At 45.8% G+C, this 27,980-nt stretch overlaps 1 protein-coding gene across 4 annotated transcripts in view; it reads left to right on the plus strand.

The window, feature by feature from the left end:
- The window catches only part of GPSM1 (G protein signaling modulator 1), a 150,822-nt gene that overhangs the window by 32,814 nt on the left and 90,028 nt on the right, over window positions 1–27,980 (plus strand). For 2 of the 4 annotated variants that reach the window (XM_075578864.1, XM_075578863.1), the window contains exons 2-7: window positions 16,456–16,677; window positions 17,037–17,172; window positions 18,665–18,807; window positions 19,701–19,824; window positions 20,337–20,452; window positions 25,226–25,381. In XM_075578864.1, coding sequence (XP_075434979.1) covers window positions 16,456–16,677; window positions 17,037–17,172; window positions 18,665–18,807; window positions 19,701–19,824; window positions 20,337–20,452; window positions 25,226–25,381 — 897 coding nt within the window. Of the gene's footprint in view, window positions 1–916; window positions 1,964–16,455; window positions 16,678–17,036; window positions 17,173–18,664; window positions 18,808–19,700; window positions 19,825–20,336; window positions 20,453–25,225; window positions 25,382–27,980 lie in introns of those variants that run through there. The other 2 variants (XM_075578862.1, XM_075578865.1) reach the window with 2 other exon arrangements.

A 27,980-nucleotide genomic window follows, 5' to 3' on the forward strand; every position in this document is an offset into this window, starting at 1 on the left:
TGAGATCATGGTACAATCGTGATGGCTTCTCCGCAGCGTTGGATTTCAAATTCACCTGCCCCTAAGCACTTGCATATGCCGGCCGACGTGACATCACGCGGTGTCTCGTTGCCATGGTAACGTGAAGTCATTTGACACTGACCTCACATTGCCATGGCAACGAGACGCCGTGTGATGCCACATTGGGGATGTCCATGGCGTCACTTGAGGAGGAGGGCAGCAGCCTCGAGGCGACCAGCATAAGTAAGTGACTTCCCATCTGGCCCGATAAGCCAGAGCGTGGCAAAAGTATATGGAGGGACATTTCCTCTGCCCGGCCTAATGGGAATTCTGTCACTGCATTCCACACAACGAGCGGGGCAATCCTTATAACCACTTACAGCCCTGGGTTCCTTCCAGAGGCAAGTAAGCCATCTTCCTCACAGCACCTGGGTAGATGAGTTGATTGTATGTGGCCCCAATATGCTATTTTTTTAATCTATTTATCCCATGTACAAGCTACATTACAACATATTTCACTATTGTGTTACGCCTTTTCCTTGAGCGTTGGACAGGCCCGGGTTACTTTGTCCTGGTTGAACCTCCCTGAAACTTGGTAGCTTCAAGTATTAAAGGGATTTTATTGTAATGTGGTTTCTGAGGATAGAAAATCTGGGACGAGCCCCAGGGAGAATATAATGTGGGCAGCCATGAGCGTTTTGTTTTATACTAGTAATTTTTAAAGATGGTAGGGAACTTATTTTTCAATAATGGTAATAAAATATCTGCTGCGTTCAGTTTGATTTGCTTACTTGGGGCTTTTAAATAACCAGCATATGGTGAGCCTTAGATAGATCCGCTTTGTCATTGTACTGATATCAGATTTGCAGGATCAACAAGGATTTAGTCCTTTTCAGCTGGGTAGGACCAGTATGTTAGGGGTGACTGCCTATGTCTGACCACTACTCTGCTGGGCACAGATGGGTCTTGAGGGCAGCACAGCAAACGGATCTAAGAAGACGATGGCTCCTCAGCAGTTCTCCACTACCAACTTGTAAGAATGAACAGGGGAGAGAACTCGAGGGCTTGAGGTTTGCCAGCCTACTCTGCTTGTTTAAAGTTTCTAGGGGAATCCATGGCAGTGCAGGAAGTCTGAAGGAGACCTTGAAGTTCACCTTAAAGTGGAGCTGTCCAGAATAACCTTGCCTTTGGAGAGCGTTGAGCTCCATCAGCTCTCAGTAGGAAACTGGCACAAACGGCTACAAGAAAGCCTCTGCAGTGTATTTCTTCTGACAGCTCAAGTGGAGGGTGCCACTGACGATCGCCAGCGTTTTGTGAGGGGGTTGGAATTCTTTGATGTGGGGCCCAGCTGGTTGCTGAAGGAAAACCTACAAAGCAGGAAATAGCTTCTCTGCTCACCATACTCTGGCGGGGGAATCACTGCGCAGTAACTTCTTAGAGACACGGTGTGTATTGCTGGGCATTCCCACCAGTTAACGAGGCAATAGTGTATAGGCATGTTGGCACTGAAGTTGGGGAAACCATTTCCTACCACCTGTTAAGAATCTCCAATCACTATTCCACTTATCTGGTATATCGTCTTTTTTTTTGATCTTGTATTTTTTAGCAGAAAATGTGCAAATGATTTGCCTAAAACCATAAGTTTTGCTTGGTCAGTACTGCTGAATTTGAAACAACATCCTCTCAGAAGATGGAATTGTTCTGGCATTTTAAACACTAGATTTCCTCCCCCTCTCCCCTCCCCCCATGGAAGTTTGAATCCATTGGCAGGATATTAACACACGCATAGTGCCATCAAAATGCCAGAAGCCCGAATGGAAAGCGACACTTCCAGCCTGAGCCTGGGGGAGAAGGCTGTGTGCAGGATCGTGTATTGTGGCCCTCGCCCAAAGGTTCTCCTGCTGCCCCTGGCTTTGGAATTATGGCTTTATGTCCAGAAAACCCGAAACATGCAGAAGAGAAGGTGAGGTGGGATGTCTGCCCGTTTTTCTGTATATTTTATTTGAAACATTTTAGGTACAGATCTAGTTTTGCCATTTCTTTGTAAGGGATGGGTGGTACCCTCACACAGGGTGGAGTGACGTTTAGTTAAGAGTCACTTGCACAAGGTCACAGGAGAAAATTGATGGAATATATCGACCTTTAAAAATGTTTTGACGGATGCTTTACTTTTCTACCCCTTTTACTGCTGAGTATTAATACTTTGTGATTGATGCGTCACCATTGAATTGCTTATATTCTGCACATACCATGGTGTATATTTGTGATAACGTGGAGGATTCCAGCCAGCACCGTGACTTTGAATGAGGTGGCAGATCTACTTTAGCAATTGTCAACTTAAAGATCTGTAAACACAAGATACTCAGAGGTTTAACCTTGGGACCGGTGTAGCGGACACCAAGACTGGATGTTGGTGGTTAAAAAGTGACCAGTGAATATACATTTGCAGGGCTCTGCAATGCATGGTAGATTCCCGGTGCACTGGCGAGGTTAACCTTGAAATAGGACTTGTATGTCAAAGTATAAATGAGATGTATACATGGGAAGGATGTTGATCCAGGGAGTAATCCGTTTGCCAATTCTTGGAGTCGGGAAGGAATTTATTTTTATGAGATATCATTGGATGATCTGACGGGTTTTTTGTTTGCCTTCCTCTGGATCAATAAGTAAGTATAGATATAGGATAAAGTATGTGTTGTCTAAATTTAGCATAGGTTGAACTTGATGGACGTATGTTTTTTTTCATACTATGTAACTATGTGACTCATACATAGGTATAATAAATGTTTAGTTTTTAGTAGAAAGTATTTATCAACCACTGTCCCTTTGGCAGTTAAAAGGTTGCATATATTTTTCTTTTTTGACGACTGGTGGTTCCTATTCTCTCTTAATTGGTCTCAGTGAGGGTCTGATATTCCTAACACACAATGTTTTATTGAACGTATCTTTTTGAAATTAGAAATCCCTTTGCTTAGTCTGCCATCATTGATTCTCGGGGATCCTGCTGATATATTTTGTAGAACATTCTTCTTGCTAATACAGAAATTCCATCCACAATCCCTTTCAATTTCCACCAGTTGCAGGCGTTATTTAAATATGGGTGCCACCTACTTGGGTCAAACATCCTAGACCTGTCGTGGTGCTATGCAAAAAGTGTTATGGTAAAATGTATGCTTAGGGGGAGGCATGTTGGATAAAAGCATCAACAGGTGACTATTTTCGCAATCCCATGCTCATAATCTTGAGATTTGGGGGAGTGCAGACACCCTTTTTATAATGAGATCTAGTATCAGTTTATGTCTGGTGCATCAGGTATCTTTTTCTATATGCATTAAATAATTCCTCATTTCTGACTTGCCGTAAACTTCTATATCAATGCATGTCCAATGTAACACTAGTTGAACAGGTTTCTTAGATTTGTTGCAGATGCAGGAAAAATCACTGTCTTTGGACTTGGGTGTCTAGATGGACTTTCCAATACACTTTGTTTTTATTCCCAGCCCTCTCAATGTTGTTGAAATACTTGCTGCTTCTCCCCTGTTGAAGGTGTACAGTACACTGTGGTCCATCCTACGTAGCTGTCAACTCTACAGACACCAGGATAGGGTTGAATAGTCATGAGGTGGTAGGTTATGTTAATGGGTTTATTGAACCCATCTCTCGCATGTCTCATGCAAGGGTTCCTGTAAGAGAGCGAGACATGAGCGGGAGGGAGAGCTAAAAGGTGTAGCAGCCATTCATGCCATCTTCGGCCGACAATCCCTATTGAAGTCTATGGGGATGTTCTTCCAAAAACATTCCATTGGTCTACATAGAATTGACCCCATAGAGAGAAGGTGAACAATTTAGTGTAACTTCTTGTCTAAGGCTAAATATTAATGGGACACACGCCTACAAATTTACAGGTACCTTCCCATTTGGGCAATGGACCAATCAGGACAGAGATGAAGGTGAATTTTATACCTTACATAGAGGCATGCTGGCGCTCCAAAAAAACTGATTCACATCTGCAATTTGCTTTCTTTTAATAGCTTTTGAAATTGATAAAAAAAAATTTTTAAAATACATAACGCTGACTGATTTTTTTTATTGGCACATTATATTGGTTTCATTAAGAGCGCAAAGAGAATAATTAATTTTCAATGGCCTCAAATATCCTACATATAATGGTAAAACTACAGGAGGATTTCATAGTGAAGTGACTTAAGGATGGCGGGCGGTGAAGATGAGATAATTGGTACTCGGAACCATAACAGCTGGGGGGAGAGGGGGGTGAGGGTTAGGCAAAGTGTAGCTATTGGAGATGAGCAATGCCTGGATATGAAATCTTTTATATTAGAAGACACATCGGTGTCAGCATATTTGTCTCCGGATGCTGAATAAGCAGAATGTCTGTGTGCGATACTGTTTCAGGAGGAAAAAAGAAACGCGTCCGGCTCTTTTGTGTAAAATGAAACTGCCTTTATAATGTGACCCAATGTCATTGCTGAGAGTTGGACTAGTAGTAACCCTTTGGTGCTCTGCCTGTATATTCATTGTTGGCACTCAAGTGATGCATTAAGTGATGATCACTTTATCCCCCTCCCATGTTGAAGGCCACCATCCTCTTTAGGATTGGAGCTCCCTGGAACTGTACGTACGTATGTATGTATGTCTTTAATTTATATAGCATCATTAATGTACATAGCGCTTCACAGCAGTAATACACGTGACAATTATATAAATAACACATAATGGGAATAAGCGCTTCAGACATAAAAGTAACATTTAGGAAGAGGAGTCCCTGCTCCGAAGAGCTTACAATCTAATTGGTAGGAGGAACATACAGAGACAGTAGGAGGGCGTTCTGGTAAGTGCGTCTGCAAAGGGCCAAGGTTTCCTCTTGACATCTTCTGTCTTAAGCCACATTTGGTGGCTGGTCTTCGACTTTCGGTGTTCTGCGAGGGCCCTGGCCTTTTTATAGTGGTTAGGGCCATCGACGAAAACGTGTGAAATGGTCACATGTTACATGAGACAATCAGGCTGGTTGCTGTAACGTGATTCCCGCCCCTCCTGATGACATTTACTGGATTTGCTAAAGCAATATAGAATCCCGCAGTAGGCCGTTTCGGCAGCCTGGACATGCTTGAAACAATTAGAACCCAGGGTGGGGGTGCAGTTTGCCGGAGCAGGACAGTTCCAATAGAGCTTTGGTCTAATCGCGGCTGCAATTCCATTGGGAGGTGCCTGGTAGGCTGCTTTGGGGAAATCTCTTCACCCTATATATGGGTTCCTAAAAAGGCAAACTGTCTAAGTATCTCGTAAGAATGAATTGCATAGGACCCGAAGAAGATAAAAACACTATTTATCCCTGAAAAAATGCGCAGTCCCCCATCACCCTCCCCCATCACCCTCCCCACCCCTCCCCTACCTCCCTTCCCCTTCCTTTTTTTTTTTTTTTGTTTTTGTTTGGGCTGAAAGCAGAGGGTCTGCTGAAGGTGATGGTGCCGCCGCCGCCGCCGCCATCTTTACGGGCCCATTCCAGAATTGGAGACCCCTCCAATCCATTTCATTAAAATGGAAAAAATATATAAAAAGTAGGGGAAACTGCCCTTTTTTTAAAAGGTTTTATTTTTTTAACATATGCAAGGTTTTTCTTTAATATTTTTTTATTTTTTTTAATTTTTTTGGTATTTTTTATACTATATTTATTTAAATCTATTTTGGCTGCTACAGGTATGCGAGACCCCCTTTTAGTAACGTGTGTGTGACTGTGTGTGTGACTGTGTGTGTGACTGTGTGTGTGACTGTGTGTGACTGTGTGTGACTGTGTGTGACTGTGTGTGTGTGTGTGTGTGCGCGTGTGTGTGTTCAAGGCCATGCAGCAGATGAAAGCGAACACCCCCCGTGAAATACCCTAAACCCAGACATGCCGCACTAAACAGCCTGTTCAAGGACAAACAAGCGCTGTAAACGGCCGTGTTATTATTCTACTTACTGCCTGAAAAGTAACCATGGCAACTCCAGGAAAGAGCCCCTGGAATGGAGATGTGTAAAGTTCTTTCGTTGCTGCGAGATGCACACAGGTGCTATGTTGGCTGCTCTGATAGTGTTGCAGTGCGGGCTTCTCCGTTGGAAGCTCGTGCTACACCAGGGACACGGCTTACGTTGTTTGAACAAGGATGGGGTTCTCCATGTGGCCTTTTGCATGGTACTTGTTACCCAGGTCGTTTATTTTGTTGAGTTTGTTTTGGGGTGTAAGGGACTGGGATCAAGTCCTCCAGCCTCCGCTCTGTAGCTCAATGTAATCGCTGTGTCCCCACCCCCCACCTCCCCCCTCAGGGGATAGCAACACAGCTGCCGGTGTCTGGAACATTGCTGAGCTGCCGGTGTCTGGAACATTGCCGAGCTGCCGGTGTCTGGAACATTGCCGAGCTGCCGGTGTCTGGAACATTGCAGAGCTGCCGGTGTCTGGAACATTGCAGAGCTGCCGGTGTGTCTGGGTAGAACATTGCAGAGCTGCCGGTGTGTCTGGGTAGAACATTGCAGAGCTGCCGGTGTGTCTGGGTAGAACATTGCAGAGCTGCCGGTGTGTCTGGGTAGAACATTGCAGAGCTGCCGGTGTGTCTGGGTAGAACATTGCAGAGCTGCCGGTGTGTCTGGGTAGAACATTGCAGAGCTGTCGGTGTCTGGAACATTGCAGAGCTGTCGGTGTCTGGAACATTGCAGAGCTGCCGGTGTCTGGAACATTGCAGAGCTGCTGGTGTGTCTGGGTAGAACATTGCAGAGCTGCCGGTGTGTCTGGGTGGAACATTGCAGAGCTGCCGGTGTCTGGAACATTGCAGAGCTGCCGGTGTGTCTGGGTAGAACATTGCAGAGCTGCCGGTGTGTCTGGGTGGAACATTGCAGAGCTGCCGGTGTGTCTGGGTGGAACATTGCAGAGCTGCCGGTGTGTCTGGGTGGAACATTGCAGAGCTGACGGTGTGTCTGGGTAGAACATTGCAGAGCTGACGGTGTGTCTGGGTGGAACATTGCAGAGCTGCCGGTGTGTCTGGGTAGAACATTGCAGAGCTGCCGGTGTGACTGGGTAGAACATTGCAGAGCTGCCGGTGTGTCTGGGTAGAACATTGCAGAGCTGCCGGTGTGTCTGGATAGAACATTGCAGAGCTGCCGGTGTGTCTGGGTAGAACATTGCAGAGCTGCCGGTGTGTCTGGGTAGAACATTGCAGAGCTGCCGGTGTGTCTGGGTAGAACATTGCAGAGCTGCCGGTGTGTCTGGGTAGAACATTGCAGAGCTGCCGGTGTGTCTGGGTAGAACATTGCAGAGCTGCCGGTGTGTCTGGGTAGAACATTGCAGAGCTGCCGGTGTGTCTGGGTAGAACATTGCAGAGCTGCCGGTGTGTCTGGGTAGAACATTGCAGAGCTGCCGGTGTGTCTGGGTGGAACATTGCAGAGCTGCCGGTGTCTGGGTGGGACATTGCAGAGCTGCCGGTGTCTGGGTGGGACATTGCAGAGCTGCCAGTGTCTGGGTGGAACATTGCAGAGCTGCCGGTGTCTGGGTGGAACATTGCAGAGCTGTCGGTGTCTGGGTGGAACATTGCAGAGCTGACGGTGTGTCTGGGTAGAACATTGCAGAGCTGACGGTGTGTCTGGGTAGAACATTGCAGAGCTGACGGTGTGTCTGGGTAGAACATTGCAGAGCTGCCGGTGTGTCTGGGTAGAACATTGCAGAGCTGCCGGTGTGTCTGGGTGGAACATTGCAGAGCTGTCGGTGTCTGGAACATTGCAGAGCTGCCGGTGTCTGGAACATTGCAGAGCTGCTGGTGTGTCTGGGTAGAACATTGCAGAGCTGCCGGTGTGTCTGGGTGGAACATTGCAGAGCTGCCGGTGTCTGGAACATTGCAGAGCTGCCGGTGTGTCTGGGTAGAACATTGCAGAGCTGCCGGTGTGTCTGGGTGGAACATTGCAGAGCTGCCGGTGTGTCTGGGTGGAACATTGCAGAGCTGCCGGTGTGTCTGGGTGGAACATTGCAGAGCTGCCGGTGTGTCTGGGTGGAACATTGCAGAGCTGACGGTGTGTCTGGGTAGAACATTGCAGAGCTGACGGTGTGTCTGGGTGGAACATTGCAGAGCTGCCGGTGTGTCTGGGTAGAACATTGCAGAGCTGCCGGTGTGACTGGGTAGAACATTGCAGAGCTGCCGGTGTGTCTGGGTAGAACATTGCAGAGCTGCCGGTGTGTCTGGGTAGAACATTGCAGAGCTGCCGGTGTGTCTGGGTAGAACATTGCAGAGCTGCCGGTGTGTCTGGGTAGAACATTGCAGAGCTGCCGGTGTGTCTGGGTAGAACATTGCAGAGCTGCCGGTGTGTCTGGGTAGAACATTGCAGAGCTGCCGGTGTGTCTGGGTAGAACATTGCAGAGCTGCCGGTGTGTCTGGGTAGAACATTGCAGAGCTGCCGGTGTGTCTGGGTAGAACATTGCAGAGCTGCCGGTGTGTCTGGGTAGAACATTGCAGAGCTGCCGGTGTGTCTGGGTGGAACATTGCAGAGCTGCCGGTGTCTGGGTGGGACATTGCAGAGCTGCCGGTGTCTGGGTGGGACATTGCAGAGCTGCCAGTGTCTGGGTGGAACATTGCAGAGCTGCCGGTGTCTGGGTGGAACATTGCAGAGCTGCCGGTGTGTCTGGGTGGAACATTGCAGAGCTGCCGGTGTCTGGGTGGAACATTGCAGAGCTGCCGGTGCTTGGGTGGATAACGCAAGAAGACTAGAAGGTAGGAGCAGTGGTCAACTTCTAATGTCATGGGCTTCAAAGTAGAAGAACCTGCTTTGAATCCCATTGTTCCTGGGGATTACCTATCTCCTTGTAGTGTTTGGATTTGCTTCGGCCTCCCAAGCCCCTCTCGAATAAATTCATTGATAAATGTGGTAAATGTGGTTGTTTGACTAATTCATGCCGTGTGACTGGACAGACCAGTTACAATACAGTGCGGCTCTAAACTATGAAACGGGACCATGAGTGGCAATGTTCCTTATTCAATAGTTTTATCTTGGCAGTGCAGAGAACTGATCTTGTACATGTATTGTATTTATAAAATGTATGACCTGGAAATAATAGTCCAAGTACCGGTGCACTCACAGTACCAGATGAAGGCGCCACGGGTGCTCTGCAAAAGTCGTCCCGCTAACACACGAAACCATCAATGGTCCAGAGCACGAAGGGAGCGGCACTTATTCAAGAGCCGGATAGCTCGTCCAAAAAGTATTTGAAAATTTGCTGCCCCGTGGCACTTTCATGTGTGAGACGCCTCCTTGCTGCTTCCCCCTCCGACTCCTTTGGAATCCCAGCATCAAGGATGCCTCGAACATAATCGTGACGCCTCGTTGCCATGGCAACGAGACACTATGTGACATCACGTTGATGACATCCGCGGCGTCATTTGATGCTGGGATTCCAAAGGAGATGGAGGGGGCAGCAGCAAAGAGGCGGCGACACAGCCAAGTGCCTTCCCATTAGGAAATTTTTGTCACCCCCAAATTTTTCCCGCCCTAGGCTCGGGAAATCTGCCACTGTTTGAAGGCAAGAGAGGAAAAATTTACTATGCGCCTTTACTCAAGTGATGACCAATCCTCGTTCTTGGAGCATTTCACAGTGGTGTGTAGTTACATTGTAGGACAACGCAGCATATTGAATTGTAGAGAGTGTCTAGGTTTCTAAGGTGAGTTTGGGGGTCTGTATCATATACTATGTCCCCATAGTCTATAATTGGCATTGGCATCTGCTGTGCAATGCACTTTCTGACTAGTGGGCTTCGGGAAGATTTGTTCCTATAAAGTACACCTAGTTTGGCATAGGTTTTGGGTGCCAAAGTATCAATATACAACTCAAATGTTAAATGGGTGTCAAGCTATATGCCCAGATATTTAAAACTAGTGACAGGGGATAGAATAGTGTTAGTTGGTTCTGATTTGAAGCTCTGTCATTGGTAACTTTAGAAATTTGACCTTGGTCCGAAATTCCATAGTTCGTTTTGTCAGTGTTTAAAAACAGTTTGTTCTGGGAAATCCAGTATTCAAGTCTTGAAAAATCTGATTGAAGTACGTGTCCAAGGTTAGAGAGGCTGGGGCTGTGCATATAAGATTGTATAATTCAATAATACATGTGCGTTGAAGCAGCCTTACAAGCTGTAGATAGATCATTAATGGAGGCTGAAAAGAACAGGGGCCCCAGAACCTTGCAGGACCCCACAGGTGGCCTCCAAGGGGTTAGGCCGTGGATATAGTAGGCACGCGCGACCGAGCACATGGCATCGCGCGTGCCTGTCGGCCAAGCGATCTGTTGCCTGTGATCCACAGTGACAGGGAGGCGTGGCTATGACCTCACGTGAGTGGTTCGCCCTCATTGGCTGAACCGCTGACGTGACCCGGCTGTCGCGTGACGAACACAATGTTTTGTCTGCTCGAAAATCGCTCTCTATGGCTTGCCCTATAGAGGTACAGCCTTTTTGTTCAGGCGCGTAGGATGGATGCGGCCTAAAGCTGCGGCAAGGGTGAATGGGAGCGAGCTGGCGCTCGTCACGTATTTTGCTCCGGCGATTTCTGTCCTGTTAGTTGCGCGGGGGCGTGGCCGTGATGTCACAGAGCTGGGTCGCCCTCATTGGGTGAACCGCTCACGTGACGCATCAGCGAGCAGCAAAATCAAATTTGACTCTCTCGGCAAGCAGCAAGCTCACGGGCACGTGTGCGCGCACCCTGGTCAAGCGCATTCACATTAATCATTCTGATAGCGCTAAGCCCGAGCGCTTCACCCTGTCCGCAGTCTTAAGCCGAGCTTATAGTCCTGGCGACGTGACATCATGTCAAAACAAGTTTACTTAAGCCGTCGTGTGCTCCTATAGTAGGCGTGACCGCGACGGCTTGATCGCTTGAAGTCAATGAAAATTGATTTTTCGGCGACTGCCGCATGACGTTTGCAGGTATGTGAGCGGTTCAGCCAATGAGGGTGAACCGCTCACGGCCACGCCCCCCGGTCGCCGTCTCTTGCCTCCTACACTACAGGCAAAAAACGCTGCAGCGACTGATGATCGCCGTAGCCAGGACAATAAGTGCAACCTTGGAGTTTGGTCAACAGTATAAAAAGCCTTTGCAAAGTCTATGAATATTGACCAGTAAGTTGTCCTCGTTCCATTCCACACTGGATCTCGTTGCAAACTTTTAGAGGTTAGTTACCGTGTAGTGGTTTGTGCGAAAGCCAGATTGGAGTTGGCAGAAGAAATTGTCTTGGTATAGTAAGCGCTTAATTGGGAGTAGACCCATTTTTCCATGATTTTGGATAGTATTGGGAGAAGAGAGATTGGTCTGTAGTTGGCGACAAGATAGAGTTGATTAGGGAGGCAAGCTGCATGGCAATGGCTGGGGCACTGAGTCGCAGGAACTTTGATTGCAGTTGGTCAGGTCCACATTGGCTGTTTGTTTTAAATGTTGGGAGCGCCTGTGTAATCTCCTCTTCAGATACTGGGACAAATAGTAGGGAAGTAGCACACCCCACAAAGTTTTCAGTGACTGTGTTTGAATGTCAGTGGGATTTTGGCAGTGTAGTCATTCAATTTTTTTCCCCAATGAGATGGTTGCTGATGGCTAGAAGGCTGGAATATATTGTTGCTCATCTTCCAGAAGTTTGCTGGATTTGATGTATTATGGTAATGATTGAGTAATATTGGGCTTCTGCATGTTTTTGTTTGCCTTGTGCACATGTTCCGCAGGCATCTGTTCTTAAGATCCTTGGTAATGCCAGTTACTTTGTCTCTTTTCCATAAGCCATCCCTAAAAAGGTAAAGCGCAATAAGGTCGGTTGTAACCCACGGAAGGTGGGCCCCCTCTACTCCTATTCCTCGTAATGGAGCATGGGTATCACAGTTTTAAGAACTCTGTTTGGAAATGGTCAAGCGCATACTCTGGGTCCGGTATAAAGTTAATTCTGTATCAAGGGCAGTTGATAAAATGAAGGGTTTTTGTCACACTTTTACCCACCATCATTTTTATAGAACGTGTGGTTAAGATCAGGCAGAAATTGTTGTGGGTTAAAGTTTCTAAATGTTCTAGTGAGGAGAACTTTAGGGCTTGATTTGGGTGGTTTGACATTGCCTTTCACCGTACACTATTACATGGTCACGGAAAAAGTCAGAAAGGATTGGATTCTGTTGGGATAAGATCCAATCTAGCCAGGAATGGTTGCCAGATTTTAGATTTGTCCATGTGGGTTGGGAAATTTAGTTGGATTGAATTGTGTCCAGATTTTATTGTTTTTGGGGTCAAGCCAATTGAGGTTGAAGTCCACTGGAACGAACAGCTCACTCTTCTCATTCAGAGAGGAAACTGTGCCAAGAAATTGTGTGATATCAGTCAGGGATTGCAGTGGGGCTTTAGGATGACGGTAGATGCCAGCCATAAGGATGGGCTTAGAAAAGGGGAGGCACATTGTACCAATTAGGATTTAAAGAGGATGGGCTTGGGGGGCAATTTAGCAGCGTAAATTGTAAAGATTCTTCAATGTAAAATAACACCCCACCTCCTCTCTTTGACCTATCTCTTTCCTAAAAGTTGAGTATCCCTGAATGGAGATGGATGCATCAAGGGTTTTAGGAGTTTGTTTCGGTGAGAATTATGGCTTTAGTTCATCCAGTTTGGTCTGCAGGATTTTACCATTTATTTGGGCAACAGAGAGCCTTATTTTTTTTAATTTGAAAGGGGTATTCTCTGGGGTATTTGACAAAGTTGAAGAGGGAGGGCCCGGGGTATGTTCAATATCTCCTGCTAAAGTGTAACAGCATAAATAGAAATGCGAGGAGTTGTTTGCAGGCTGTAACGTTGTGATGTTTGTCATTACAATGAGCGGTGCTACAGTATGGGTGCTGGTTTTCAGAGCTCTCCACCAACATTCAGTAGATAACGGAAGGCTTTTGAGTAGCCCAGCGTGTGTGGTTACATTGGGTGTGGGCCAGGAGGGAGAAGTTTGCAGTGGATAGAGAGCGTAACCTTCACATTGAAGAATTGGTAAGTACAGTAGCAGGTTAATGATCAGGAAGGTAAGTACAATGACACGGCCGTGTACCTTACATTGCATGTACCTTACATTGCATGTACCTTACATGTTGAAAATACAGGGTTTCACATTCTTCGTGTTGATAATACCCTTGTTGTTGTTGGTTCTAGTCTTGGTCTGTCCGCCTTCTGTTACAACACATCAGAGTAATGAGCCACGAGTGAGCTGTGCCATGTATTGGGAATACAAAATACGTCTGGATCCAGATTAACACATGCTTTTGTGACTAGCGCGTTGGCAGAAAATATTATTATATCTTCGCTGCAAATTGGGGAAAGAAACGTTTTAATAACATTTCCTCACAATTCGCAGTAACTCCAGTGTGTTAATTAGGTGGTTGTGTCAGCAGAGTCGCTCTTTGCTGGCGCAGACCCTATTTCTCAAGTGCCTTTCAATACCAGTAATTCCACAGGGTAGTTAATGGACCGTTTATTGTTGCCGTTCCCACGCATAGAAATGTTTAAAAAAAATGTAACAATAAACCCTGGCTGTTACATTATATTGGTGCTTTGTCATACTTTCTCTCCCTCCGCCCCCTCTTTGAAACCTGTTAATGCTTTGAGCTTTAACAGAGCAAAATCTGGAATCCTGCACAAGAAATGTTTATTTTTGTTATATTGGCTGCGTGCTGTTTGTTTGTGTTTACGCACAAGAATGACTATAACAGCAACTACTGGATTCTCTCAACAGGAGTGGGGTATGACCGTGCCCAAGCCTTCCTGATGTTCCAAATGGTGATGGGGGCCGGGAGGGGATAGGGTGGGAGGGGGGGGAAGAAAGTACCAGATTTTTGCGGGAAGAAAGTCCCATTGATTTTGAAAAGGAATTCTTTTCATTGCTAAATTTGGTGCGGTTTATTCAATGCATGTAAACAGAGGCATGTTCCCAAACCCGTTTTCTTTCTCATCAAAGTGTATTTCAGATTAATCGCAAGCGATCCCATTGGGAAAACAGATTTTAAAATGTATTAATATTGGTATGTGTGAGCAGGATTCTACTATCAATTTGCAAGATCCTAAAATGTAATTAACAATTTGGTGTGTGAGTTGATTAGGCAGACCCCTCCCTTAATTATTAGTCAATGTGGCTGTGTTTTAGAATACTTAAGGCAGGATACCTTGGCTGTGAGCCACATGGCTGTGTAACATCAAAGTGTAACATTTAAGTGTGTGGCAAAGTTAATCTTGGAGTTGAGGATTGAGGAGGATCTGAACTCTGAACAAAACTTTACAACTGTGAGAACTTTACTTTCTGAAAGCTGTGATTCTTTGTACTCTACCTATCCTCCAATAACTGGCCAGTCTCTCCTCCTGTGTCTCACTATGCCCTCCCTATTTCTTTTTCTGTTTACTGTTTCCTCACACCTTGGTGAATGTCTCTGTTCTCTCCAACTACCCCACTCCCCACTGCACCATTATTTATACACCTCTCTCCCAACATCTTCTATACCCCTCAATAAAAAACACCCACACAAATCCTCTATTCACACCCTATATCTACTCCTTCCTGCTGCTGGGGATCTCCCCTAAGCCTGTGAAGCTAGACATACACACCTGCTCTCACCCACGCCTCCCTGCCATCTCTTCCCCTGTAAATGGTGTTAACCTTTTCATTTAACACTGACTAACCTTAAAACTTGCCCCACAAATCAAGCATCCCAATAGCCTGCACTTATGGCTATTGTCCCACAGTCACTTATACCACCCATTGTGGCAAAGCACACCCATCTACAGCACTTATTCCCTCACCTGCTGTCTCTGTAAATTTCCCCTCAAACCTCTTAGATTGTAAGCTCTTCGTGGCAGGGATTTCCTTTCCCATTGTCTGATTTTTGCTGCACTTATTGTATTTTTAAAATTCCCTGTACTGTATTCTTTGTGAAGCGCTGAGTACATTTTTGGCGCTATATAAATAAAGACATACAATACAATTTGATGTAATTTTAGTGAGTTGTTTAAGATATTTTGCACCGCAGGAAAAGGCATTTACAATACATACAAACCCTTTTATTTTGCCAACATGTGTATTTAAGATCAAAAGAAGCATTTGGCATTTCTTAGGTCTTTGAATTCACCTTCCAGTTGGTTTTCTGGGAACTTGTAATTATTGTAACTACTGTGATGGATAAACCTTGTTGGGTGGTTCAGCAATTAAATCATATAAGTCGGGCAGAAAAGATCAAGGAACTACAGTATGGGGGTTGTTTTTTTTAACAGAATATTTAGAAGTCCCCATGGCAAAATGTTTTGAAATAACCGTTCTGGCGTTTAGACCCATATCTACTAAGAAGTGTACAATCTTTTCCATTTGGCCCATTCACTGAATTGGGCTGTGAAGTTTCTACCAGCGCCCGACTTTCTTATGGTAAATAACTACTTGGTTAATAAAGGGCCTTAATATGTGCAGTGCAACAGAGATCAAATATCGCTTACTGAGATCTGGCGGCGGTCCTCGCTATCCGACGTTTCACTTTACGCAAACGGCATATCCGAGGCGTTACAGTGCACTCCAACGGGCCGTTTTCCCGAAATGCCGAAAATGCCTTATGCGCCGCTCATCAAATGGTGTGTCGCTTCACAGCGCTTTTAGTTTCTGACACTAGTTTCCGGAACACATTCTGTCGGATAACTGAGGACCGCCTGTACAAACGGTGCTAAGAAATGGGTACTGTTTAAACAATATGTAGTGCTTCTTAATGCATCAGTCCAAGCTGCGTGTATTTTTTGTTTGTTTGTTCCCCCCCCCCCCCCCCCACCACCTTTAATATGGGCATCAATACAATCCACACAATGATAATTAGCCACGTTGCCAATCGATCCGTTCTCTTGTGATGGATCAGTGAAGATTCAGTTCTGGGGTTCACTAAATGGCTGCAGGGGAGGGAGTATTCTGCAGTCAGTGTGACTTTGTAAATGGTTGCTATAGAAACAAAAAAGACTTGTTACATTATACGTTAAAAATGTCATTCAGAGTTGTTGGGGGAAAAAAATGCTACAAGTATTTTCTCCTAGTACAGAACTGATTTATTAAAAACACATGTAGGGTATTGCTTGGTTTGCAGCTTTCATGGTGCACAAAGGGAGAAATTATAAAAAAAGACATACTGAAACGCAAGTAAATAGATCTTTTATTCAGAGGAGCGCTATACAAGAGGTTTTGGGTTGTAGATCATTTTATTAGATGTACCGATCTGATGAAGTGCTAATATTCAGGCATGTGCCCCGAATAAGAACTGTGCCCTACTGTGCTGCAATATGTTGCTGGCGCCCGTGCCTGCAGTGGGAGAGAAGATACGTCTCCTACTTTAGCAGCTTCATACACACCGTGACAGTTGTGACTTTCCCCCACCTTGCTTATTAGTCGGTGTCTGCTTGTTACAGGATGGAGGCCTCCTGCTTGGAGCTAGCACTAGAAGGGGAGCGTCTGTGCAAAGCCGGAGATTTCAGGACGGGAGCCACTTTCTTCGAAGCCGCGGTCCAGGTTGGGACTGAAGATCTAAAGACTCTTAGCGCCATCTACAGCCAACTTGGCAATGCTTACTTCTACCTGAAAGAGTACTCCAAGGCACTTGAATATCACAAGCATGACCTTACACTGGCCAGGTAGAGTGTGTGTGAGTGTGAGTGTGAGTGTGTGAGTGTGTGAGTGTGTGAGTGTGTGAGTGTGAGTGTGTGAGTGTGTGAGTGTGTGAGTGTGTGTGTGAGTGTGTGAGTGTGTGAGTGTGTGAGTGTGTGAGTGTGTGAGTGTGTGAGTGTGTGAGTGTGTGAGTGTGTGAGTGTGTGAGTGTGTGTGAGTGTGTGTGAGTGTGTGTGAGTGTGAGTGTGTGTGTGAGTGTGTGTGAGTGTGAGTGTGTGTGTGTGTGTGAGTGTGTGAGTGTGTGTGAGTGTGAGTGTGTGTGTGTGTGTGTGTGAGAGTGTGTGAGTCCCTGAATGTGTTTATAGCTTCTCTTCTCTTATTGTAGGTCCATTGCAGACCGCATTGGAGAAGCCAAAGCGAGTGGAAATCTGGGGAATACTTTGAAGATCCTGGGACAGTTTGACGAAGCCACCGCTTGCTGCCAGCGACACTTGGACATTTCTCAGGAACAGGGAGACAAGGTACAAACTGAATGGACTTGGCACACGTTGAGTTAGTATTAGATCTGTAGGTAAATAGATGCTGAGGATGGCAATAGTGTCTTATTACTTTACTTGGAGTAGGGGTGGCCATTGAGGACTGGATCCTCAAGGGCTACCAACAGGTCAGATTTGCAGGATATCCCTGCTTCAGCACAGGTGACTCAGTCGAAGACCAAACCTGTCCTGTTGGTGGCCCTTGAGGACTGGAGTTGGCAAGTCAACAACTGACCCACCTGTGCTGAAGCAGGGATATCCTGAAGACTTGATGGGGGCCCTTGAGGACTGGAGGGGGTCACTGCTGTTTTTGGGGCATCTCATTTTTAATACATACTTTGTACAGCTTCTGTAACATCTTACAAAATACTCCTGAAGAGTAGGAGCCATCTTCGGGGCCCTTGACTTTTTAGTTTTCCCCCCCAGAATATATCCGTGTTAATTACAGCCACATAAATGAATGTAAACCTGTGCAAAAACTGTGACTCCTTGTTTGTCCAGGTAAACCGGCCAGCTTTATTTTGGTTGACCGAATGCTTTGTCAAACTTCAGAACCATTAGCCGATGAATATTTACATTGCATCTTTTTGATAAACTATTTTACCAAATGTAGACCCGTTTTTTACCGTTTTATTTGAAATCCTGCGTAGCGTAGACTCGTTTATTATTATTAACATAACGCATATATCTAGCGCATGGGGGCTCTACTCAAGTGCTCAAGTCCCCCCTCAACTCCACCCCCCCCCCCCGCTCCCAACAGGTCAGGTTTTCAGGATATCCCTGTTTCAGCACAGGTAGCTCAATCGGTCCCTGATTCAGCACAGGTGGCTCAGAGGCTCAGTATTTACTCATCCTCATATATGTTCTGAGGCAGTGGTTCTCAACTCTAGTCTTCAGGTTTTCAGGATATCCCTGTTTCAGCACAGGTGGCTCAATTGGTCCCTGCTTCAGCACAGGTGGCTCAATTGGTCCCTGCTTCAGCACAAGTGGCTCAATCAGAAGCTCAGTCTTTGAGCCTCCGAGCCACCTGTGCTGAAGCAGGGATGTCCTGATAACCGGAGCTGTTGAGCACCCATGCTCTAATGCACCATAATGTATTTCCATGTTCTTCTTCTTCTTTTTTTTTTTTTTTTTTTATGTGCTTGAGAAGAACATTGCAGGGAAGGTTTTTGTGTAACCCGATTAATGACGAGACATGCCCATCTTAACCTAGATCTGACCCATTTTATTCCACTGCAGCCTTGACACCGAATATATAAAGGGTTGAATATCCACAAATTGTGTTTTAGCAGCACCTAATACTTACTAAACGGGGTTTATGCATACATCTCTCTTGTGGTCTACACCTAATGTAGTAGCTCTATGGATTTGTTGTGGGGGCTGGCCACTTGCTTTAGCCATTCATTGTATCATCACCATCTTCCTGACCATGTTGCAATTGATTGATAAATGCCGTCTCTGTCTTGACTCCATGCAGGTGGGCGAAGCTCGAGCCCTGTACAACGCAGGCAATGTCTTCCATGCCAAAGGGAAGCAGTTATCTTGGAACATGCCCCAGATTCCTGGGGATCTCTCGGAGGAAGTCAAAGAGACCCTAGAGAAAGCTACAGAGTTCTACGAGTAAGTACCCCTGCCCCTTCCACTTCTTCACTGCCAGAGCTAGGCTGTGCCCCTTTGCTGCCAAAAAGGTTAATTTCACTTATTTGTCAGATTTTCTGTTTGAAGGAAAAATGACTTGCCTTATTTCGGCAAGTTGAAAGCATGTTTACCAGGTTGGGTTGGCCAAGACTTGATTCCCTGGCAGGAGGCCAGCAATGCATTGGCAGATTTCATGCTAACATTTATTGGCTGTCTGATTTTTTAAATACAAGGGTCCGTATTAATATGTCACGAAGATATGTTTCCTGTACTTGGGCGCCATAAAAATGAATGGAGTTTAACTCTTCTCCAGCACGAGGACGGCGGCTTCACGTAGTGGACAGGGGCCAAAGTTTCAGGCCAACTGGAGCCAGAAGAATGGTATCCAACTTACTGAAACTTGACCATATCCTTAAATCCGGGGTCTCAAACGCTGTCCTCAACGGCTACCAAACAGGCCAGGTTTTATGGACATCCCTGCTTCAGCACAGGTGGCTCTTCGATGGAGCCACTGATTTAGCCACTTGTGCTGAAGCAGGGATATCCATCAAAGCTGGCCTGTTTGATGGCCCCTGAGGACTGAGTTTGAGACCCCGGGTTTACATGATCAACCTCTCTTACCCACCTATTCAATACAGTGAGAAGTAAGGTTACGCCCGATAAAAAGCGCATCAACTTCTATTCACTTGAATGCAAGTTGGTACATGGCTCTCATCATGCCACCATGTGTCTCAATCTTTGGAATAGTAACCTTTGAATATTCCAGTACTTAATGCTCAATATGCTTTACTTTCTTGGTAATAAATATCCTAATCATTAGAATGACTTGGTGCAGAACGGTGACTATTACCACAACTGATTGCTCTGTGTTGCAGGAGGAACCTGGCTCTTGTTAAGGAACTGGGCGATAGGGCAGCCCAGGGGCGAGCTTACGGAAACCTCGGTAACACCCACTACCTCGTTGGCAACTTCAACGAGGCCATTACTTTTCACAAAGAGGTAAAATGAACGATTTTCGAGTCCAGTCCTCGAGCCACTCACCGGACAGGGTTTAAGGATACCCCTGCTTAGGTGGCTCAGCCACTGATTGAGCCACCTGTGCTGAAGCTGGGATATCCTGAACACCTGACCTCTTGGTGGCTCTGGAGGATTGGAGTTGGCCACTCCTGATGTTAGTTTGCCAGAAATAGACGCAAAACACTGTTTTTAAACAAATAAATCAAAGACTACAAGGTTGTACAAGAACCACGCTTTCATACCTAGCATTGCTTTGATGCATTGAGGCACCCCGTAGATGTGTTATGATTTGGCTGATCTCACCTGCTGGTGACCCACCCTGTGTGTGGCCATTGTCTTAATTGCCTCCATTGAGCATTCTTGGTTTCTTCTAAATCATGTGACGCTGCTACTCACATGTGCTAAAAAACACAATTTATAACCTAAGTTGTAATTTTAATGACAGAATATTCTTAAACTGCATGTTTAATATTTCTTCTTTCTTTTGCTACCAGAGACTTGCCATCGCAAAAGAATTCGGAGACAAGGCGGCCGAAAGACGAGCCTACAGCAACTTGGGAAACGCACACATATTTCTTGGGAAGTTTGATGCTTCGGCTGAATATTACAAGTACGTTATGTGATTTACACAACAGGCCAACGCTCTCTTTTTCTGGAAACCAGAGCAGGCTTTGGAAACAATCCGTGACTTTGATTGTGAATTCTCTTTTATAGTATGAATAGGGCGTCATATGGGATATATACTGTAGGAACCTACATGGAGGAAGACGTTCTTATTAGTTCTCAAGTGCTGCTCTCGTTCTGTAGAACCTGTTCAATGGGATGTAAAGTCAGTACCATTGCATTAACAATGTATTAAATATAATATATCATCATTCCTCCTCAATGATCTTCCAGGTACAACTGTTGCAAGCTCTCCATTTGGTGCCAACAAAGTTTCATCCTCCATCTTTCTTTTGATCATCTTTGTCCAATGATGGTAATTTCTTTTTGTGATCAGACCAGCTACTTGACATCTTAATTTCTTCACTATTGTATTGATGTTAGACTTTTTTTAATTTGCTTCCAAATCCATTCCTACTTTGTCCTGTCTTTTCTGGTAATATTCAGCAAACAGACTTCTTTGAGTTGACTGAAGCTTCTGAATTAACTTTGCATTTTTGGGTGCAAGTTTCACAGAACGAAGACATTGGTCCAACACTCTTGAGGCACAGTGGGAGGTTCCCTTGCAAGATTGTCTTCTTTCTTCCAAATTCCATCCCATCTTCATTCTCCTATTGATTTCATTCGAAGGGTTCCCATCTATTCATACTTGCTGGCCAAGGTACACACAATTTTTCGATTTATTTTGATCTTTGTGGAGTTGCCATATTTGTCGAGCACCACTTTGGCCTGGCTGAGATTCATATGAAAGCTCGCCTTTTTACTTGCTTCAGCTAGTTCTTTGAATTGGTTGCAGGAGGTCTTCTGACCTTGTGGCAAAAATAAGAACGGCTAAATCGTAGGGGACTCAAGTATTCACCATTAATTTGGATTCCTTTTTCTTCCCAATTCCATGTCATGAACAATTCTTCAAGTGTTGCTGTGAAAAGCTTTGGTGCCTTCCTTTTGCACACACGTGCCGATCCTTACCTTGCTTGTGTCTTCATGTAATATGATGGTTGATGTGGTGTTGTCGTGAATGTTTCTTATAATATCAAGGTGCACTTCTTGAAAACGTTGTCATCTTTATGCATTTCAAAATGGTTGCAGTGGGGACAAAATCAAATACTTCTTCATAATCTATTAATCCTAAACAGAGTAATAAATCATATTCATTACTTTGGTAAATCACTTCTTGTACAACTTGGGTGGGCAAAGGCCAGTATCTGTTGCAGCCAATTAGTGAATATCTTCGTAAAAAATCTTGGAAGTGATTGATTGGACGTAGACTAATCGATTTTGGTTTTTATTTCTTGAGGTCTTCATTTCCTTCTTTCTTGTGGATGAGGATAACTAGCATTTGCTAAATTTTTGTTTTGGCATTTTCCTGTTCTTCAAGCCGAATGTAAAGAGCTTTGTAATGATTTTCTCTACATGTTCCCCAGTTTCCTTCAAAATTTCAGTTCTAACTCCATCTTCCCCAGGAGCCTTCCCATTCTTCATCGATTTTTCTTGCCTTTGACGTTTCATCTGGAAGGACCATCATTGGTGGTGTCTTCTCTCTCTCTTCGTCTGCTTGACTAAGCCACGTGTTATGTGTTCCTGTACAAGTCCTCAACTCTCTTTGATAGGTGCACGGCCTTTTTATTGTTCATCCATCATCTTGTTTGAGTGCCATGTTTTATGTATATAGTTTATATCGCTCTCCTGATACAATTTTGGGATACCAGATTTGATGAGCCAATCCATTCAGTCCGTAATGCCCTCATTGTATTAATTGGTGAAGCGAAGCTGTACTTTGATCAGTTTATGAAATCTTTTTAATGCAAAAACGCCAGATTTTTTTTTTTGCAGATGATACCTTGTATCTGAGGGTACAGGTAAACTGAGGGTACAGGTAAACTGAGGGTACAGGTAAACTTGTGATACATCTTTCTGCCTTGGCTGAATAGTCCACCCTCCGTTACTCAACCGCTTTAGCTAAACTGGATTTTCTTTGATACAGCAGGTGCCCCTGTTGCCCTGGTTTTGCACTAGGAAACACAATCCATTATATATTCCCTGAGCTGGGTATGGGGCTTTGGTATATGACACATCTTAGTGAAGACAATTCATAGCAGAAAGACAAAAATTGTCTTCAGCTTTTTCATTCATGTTCAAAGATGGTGTTTGGGAAAGTGCTGTTCTCCCGCTCCGGTTTGGCTCTGTGATAGGAAAGAGTACAGTTTTGTTCTTTATCGGAGAGAGGTGCCACTTCGAAGGGCAGATAATATTTTGTCCTTGGCTGAGCGGGCGGTTGATCTGAAGCCACATTAGAAAAAAAACTCGGGGCTGACGTGATGTGTAGCTGGGAAAGTAATGTTCCAGCCGTCTGATTAACGTCACAGCCAGGCCAATCATGATGGAGACCGATGTGACCTTCTGGTGAGGGTGAATGCGGGTTACACAGCCGCTCTTAACCCCTTTGCTGACAAATGGGCCAGCAATTCATTGCACAGTCATTTACTGCTGCCCCGTTTTCCAGCAAAGGGGTTAACCGTGACCCTAGCTGACCACATGTAATGAGAATGATTAAGAATACCTTAGTTCTGCTTTTTTCGTGTTATTTCTTGTACTATCTGAGGTTTAGGGAAAGGAGTTGTCCAGGTTCATACAAATCTGGTGCTTGTTCTTAAAGCAAGGTATTCCACTTCAGAGGCTAGTATTACAAGGGCCACTACGATGCCAGCATCGTACAGCAGGTAAGGGTTAATACTCTCAGAATGGAACTTCAAAGACTCCATGGGAGAACATCGCAGTTAAGCTGCACTGCATGTGCCTTCCAGTGCAGAGTGTTTGGATCGCTGCGCGATTACAGTCCTGTGAACCTCACAGCGGAGTCACAGCGGGCACTCAAGTGTCAGACAGATTAGTCACTCGGGCCGTGTTTAAAGCAGCTCACCTGCAGCACGGCGGTTCAGTCTCATCCTCTCCTTCTCCTGCGGGCATCTGAAAGGGATCCTTAGTGCGTCAAAAGGCCGTCATTCTCAGGCAAGTTTGTAGTTTTGCTGTACGTTTCCTGCGAAGTTGAACGACCCCCCCCCCCCCACCACAGACACACACACCAACCACACAGACACACACACCAACCACACAGACACACACACCAACCACACAGACACACACACCAACCACACAGACACACACCAACCACACAGACACACACCAACCACACAGACACACACACCACACACACACACACCACACCACACACACCACCCACACAGAGACACAGACACACACCAACCACACAGACACACACACCAACCACACAGAGACACAGACACACACCAACCACACAGACACACACCAACCACACAGACACACACCAACCACACAGACATACACCAACCACACAGACATACACCACACACACACCCACCACACCCACCACACCCACCACACACACCACACACACCACACACACACACACACACACACACACACACACACACACACACCACACAGACACACACACACACCCCACACACACACACACACCCTCCCCCCCCCCCCCCCCCCCACACACACACACACCCTCCCCCCCCCCCCCCCACACACACACTTTGTTACTGTTGGGTGTTTCATTGATTGGTTACTTTGTCTTGGCAAGCTTTTTAACCTCTTCAGTGCCGGCATGATGTGCGGCGCATTTGCACAGAAACGCATTGCCGTTCCCTGCAGCTCTCACCCCTACAAGGTTTTCACAGGGAAGGTCTAGGCTTAAAGCAGGGGTGCTCAACTCCAGTCCTCAAGCCCCCCCTCACCCTCCCCCCCCCCCAATATATCAGGTTTTCAGGATATCCCAGCTTCAGCTGTAATATTCATCTTTAACAGTACTGAATATTAACCCCTTCACTGTCAGACGAGAGTACTGTGTTTCACTTTGAAAGTTACCATGGATAATTTATTGGTTTCTTTATTTTGCACTTTTCTGATGAAGGTTATTTCGTGTGAGGTTTTTTGTTTTTTGGCGTGGACTTTAAAGATTTCTGTGATGATTAATACAGTCAGCGGGGACAGATACGCAGAAAGGCCTAGGGTGTGGAAATCCGCCGTGAAAGCAAGATTTTCTGAGCAACCACTTATGCTTCTGTGAAATAGTTGAAATGTTTCTGGTGAAGTTTTTGTAGCGGTGCAGACAGACGCAGTGTACAGTACCCATGCATATCGGTCTTGTTCTGTCTGAGCATGATTCTCCTAGAACGATTACAGTTGTTACAGAGCTTCTCGCCTCCAATCCTCAAGACCTCCCAACAGGTCAGGGTTTCAGGATATCCCAGCTTCAGCACAAATTCTCGCCTCCAATCCTCAAGACCTCCCAACAGGTCAGGGTTTCAGGATATCCCTGCTTCAGCACAGGTGGCTCAATCAGAGGCTCAGTCTTCGACTGAGCCTCTGATTGAGCCACCTGTGCTGAAGCAGGGATATCCTGAAAACCTGACCTGTTGGTTGGTCTTGAGGACTGGAGTTGAGAACCCCTGGAGTAATCCGATGGAAACTTTGCTGCTCCATGGCTTAGGTATGTTAATATTATCCCTGCACCAACAACTTGATGGTAAGCTCCACTGGCCAGGTACCTATGCCTGAAATATTCTATGTGCAGCACTGCGTACAATGCAGCACCATATAATAACATGACTATTCCCATACAATCCAGGTGTTTTTTTTTTTATTTGTATTGTCCCTCTTATTTCCATAGGAAGACGCTGCAGCTCTCTAGGCAGCTGAAGGATCAGGCTGTTGAAGCCCAGGCCTGCTACAGCCTTGGAAATACATTTACTCTTCTCCAGGACTACGAGAGGGCCATAGATTACCATCTGAAGCATCTTTCCATAGCACAAGAACTAGGAGACAGGTGAGTCACAAACATCGGTGGGTCGGTGTGTGCATTGGCCACGTGTGATGCTTAATAATATCATGTAAAGTGCCAACATATTCCGCAGCGCGGTACAATGGGGGGTGCAGGGATTTGATAATTACAGAAATAGTTGCATACAAGTAAGGACCATCCGATTGAAAAGGCAATGCGGGCCCTGCATGTGAGAGCTTAGTCTAGAGATGCTTAACCCATGGGGGTTCTCAACTCTAGCCCTCAAGACCCCCAACAGTTCAGGTTTTGATGATATCCCAGCTTCAGCGCAGGTGGCTCACTTGAAGACTGAGCCACCTGTGCTGAAGCTTGTATATCCTCAACCGGATCTATTGGGGGGATGGGGGTGTTCTGGAGGACTGGAGTTGAGAACTCCATGGGTTAACCCTTTACCTGCCAGTTGCAGGTGTGTCGCTCAGATAAGGGGGTTAACTCCACAGACTGAATAAAATGAAAGATTCGTAGTGTCTGCCGGTCTAAAACCGGTTGCTTACGTTGGCAGAGCAATGCTTGGCAGGCTCCCCTGGCAGCGAAAGAGTTGCCGCCGCTCGTATCGCTTCGGGCATACAAAGCAGCCGGTCACAAACTGCCAGGTTCTATGACTGTGATGGAAAAGTTGGCAGGGTGCTGGTGAAATAAATGTATAACATTTTCGGGGATCGCGGTTTGGGAGCCCTGGGATTATATGTAAAACTGGCACATTCTGGCCAATGATGAACGCATTGGGAAATACTTTAAGTCACCACCCCTTCTCTGCTACCGGCGGGGCCGCAATATAGGGGACCATCTCACGACAGCAGACCCTGTGGATAAATACGCTGTGCCCCCCACCTGGCTCACTAAATTCCCTGGGGTACATAAGTGCAGAGGGTGCGTTAATTGCCAATATCTGATGTCGGGCAATACGTTCATGCACCCGCACAAGGGTTATCCAAGCAAAATAGTGGGCTTTCTCAATTGCGATTCATCAAATGCCCCTAGGGGGCTCGTCTACGTGGGCAAGACATCCCGGACGCTCAAGGAGCGAATAGCAATGCACCGTTCAACGATACGGAAAGCCCTCGCAGAATCCACTAACCAGGAGGATCTACCAATGGCAGGACACGTTAAACATAAACCGCTCAGCGTGGCCACGTTTCGCGGTGTGCCCATCGTGCACGCCAATGTTCCACCGAGGGGAGGCAATAGACATCGGCTGTTGCTGCAACTCGAGGCGAGAATGATTTATAAATTAGACACTATGGCCCCAAAAGGTTTAAATGAGGACATGAACCTGGGAGGTTTCTTATAATGTATTTCCATTGGCTTACATGTGCACCAGTGTAGTCAGATATCTAGGTAATGCTTATAATGTTTATTATGCATAATGGGGTATATATATTATTTTACAGTTACTTTTGCTCATTCTGCACATTTTGTTCCATAGATTTTTATTTCCCTTCCCTCTCCACCTCACTTATCCTCACTGTGTTATATTTGGGTGTTCCCATGCGCTCTTAGCAGGTTCTCTCTCTGACTTTTTTACTCCAAAACCCTCTTCCTTAAGTTGTGTGGGGGGCTCAGTTGTATATGGCGAGTCTTGTCACTACTTATGCATTCCCCTGGGCTCAGCGTTTACTCCAAATAGGGACATTGCTTGTGTCCAGACAATGGGCTTTGAAAATGTGGAGAGGCACTCTAGGAGATTTGTCAGTATGTTTGAGGCAGTGACTGTGCAATGTAGATCGGAGGATTATACACGGCGCATGCGCCGTATCCATGACAACCCCAGACGCTATGATAAGGCTGACAGCGGTGAACATTTGGCCATCACGCATGCGCGGTTGCCTTGCCAAATGGGGATGCAATGCTGCGTGTACATAGAAGAATCTCAGTAATGCAGATGCCTTATGCCTGATCATGTGAATGAGACCGGCCAATTGGAGGACTCCAGCAGAGATGCAGCTGATTCTCATTGACTTTCTCTGATCTTGGTATTGTCTCCTGCTACAGCACGCAATTATGATGTCATCTAATTAGTGGGTGTGTTTATTATGTCACATGTGGTATGGGTATTTAAGTCACTAGCTGTCACTTGTTCTCTGCACCCCCCTGTGGGATCGAAACGTTGGAGATATGCGCTATATGTTTAATACATAATACTGCTTCAAACTGTCTGAGTGCTGTCGCCTCTTTGCCGCTTCATGGTAATGTATGCTATATATAGTAGCGCTTTACAGAGACATTTTACAGGCACAGGTCCCTGCCCCGTGGAGCTTACAATCTATTATTTTTTTTATCACAGGGAGATAAAGTGACTTGCCCAAGGTCACAAGGAGCTGACACCGGGAATCGAACCAGGTTCCCCTGCTTCACACTCGGTGCCAGTCGGTGTCTTTACTCACTGAGCCGCTCCTTCTCATTATATTGTAAAGCCAGTATACCCAGCCTTCACACAGGTCAAAACACCTGCCTGTGAGTAGGGTTACTGGCTCTGCACTTCTTTAACCCAGGTTGTGCTGAAAAGCTGTGTAATACGGCAGGCATAAATGGACAAGAAGGAAAAGGTCAGACTGTGCTCATTTGCATGTCATTACCCAGAATC

The sequence above is a fragment of the Ascaphus truei genome, chromosome 21 (genome assembly GCF_040206685.1).
Source record: "Ascaphus truei isolate aAscTru1 chromosome 21, aAscTru1.hap1, whole genome shotgun sequence".
In the NCBI taxonomy this organism is placed as follows: Eukaryota; Metazoa; Chordata; class Amphibia; order Anura; family Ascaphidae; genus Ascaphus; species Ascaphus truei.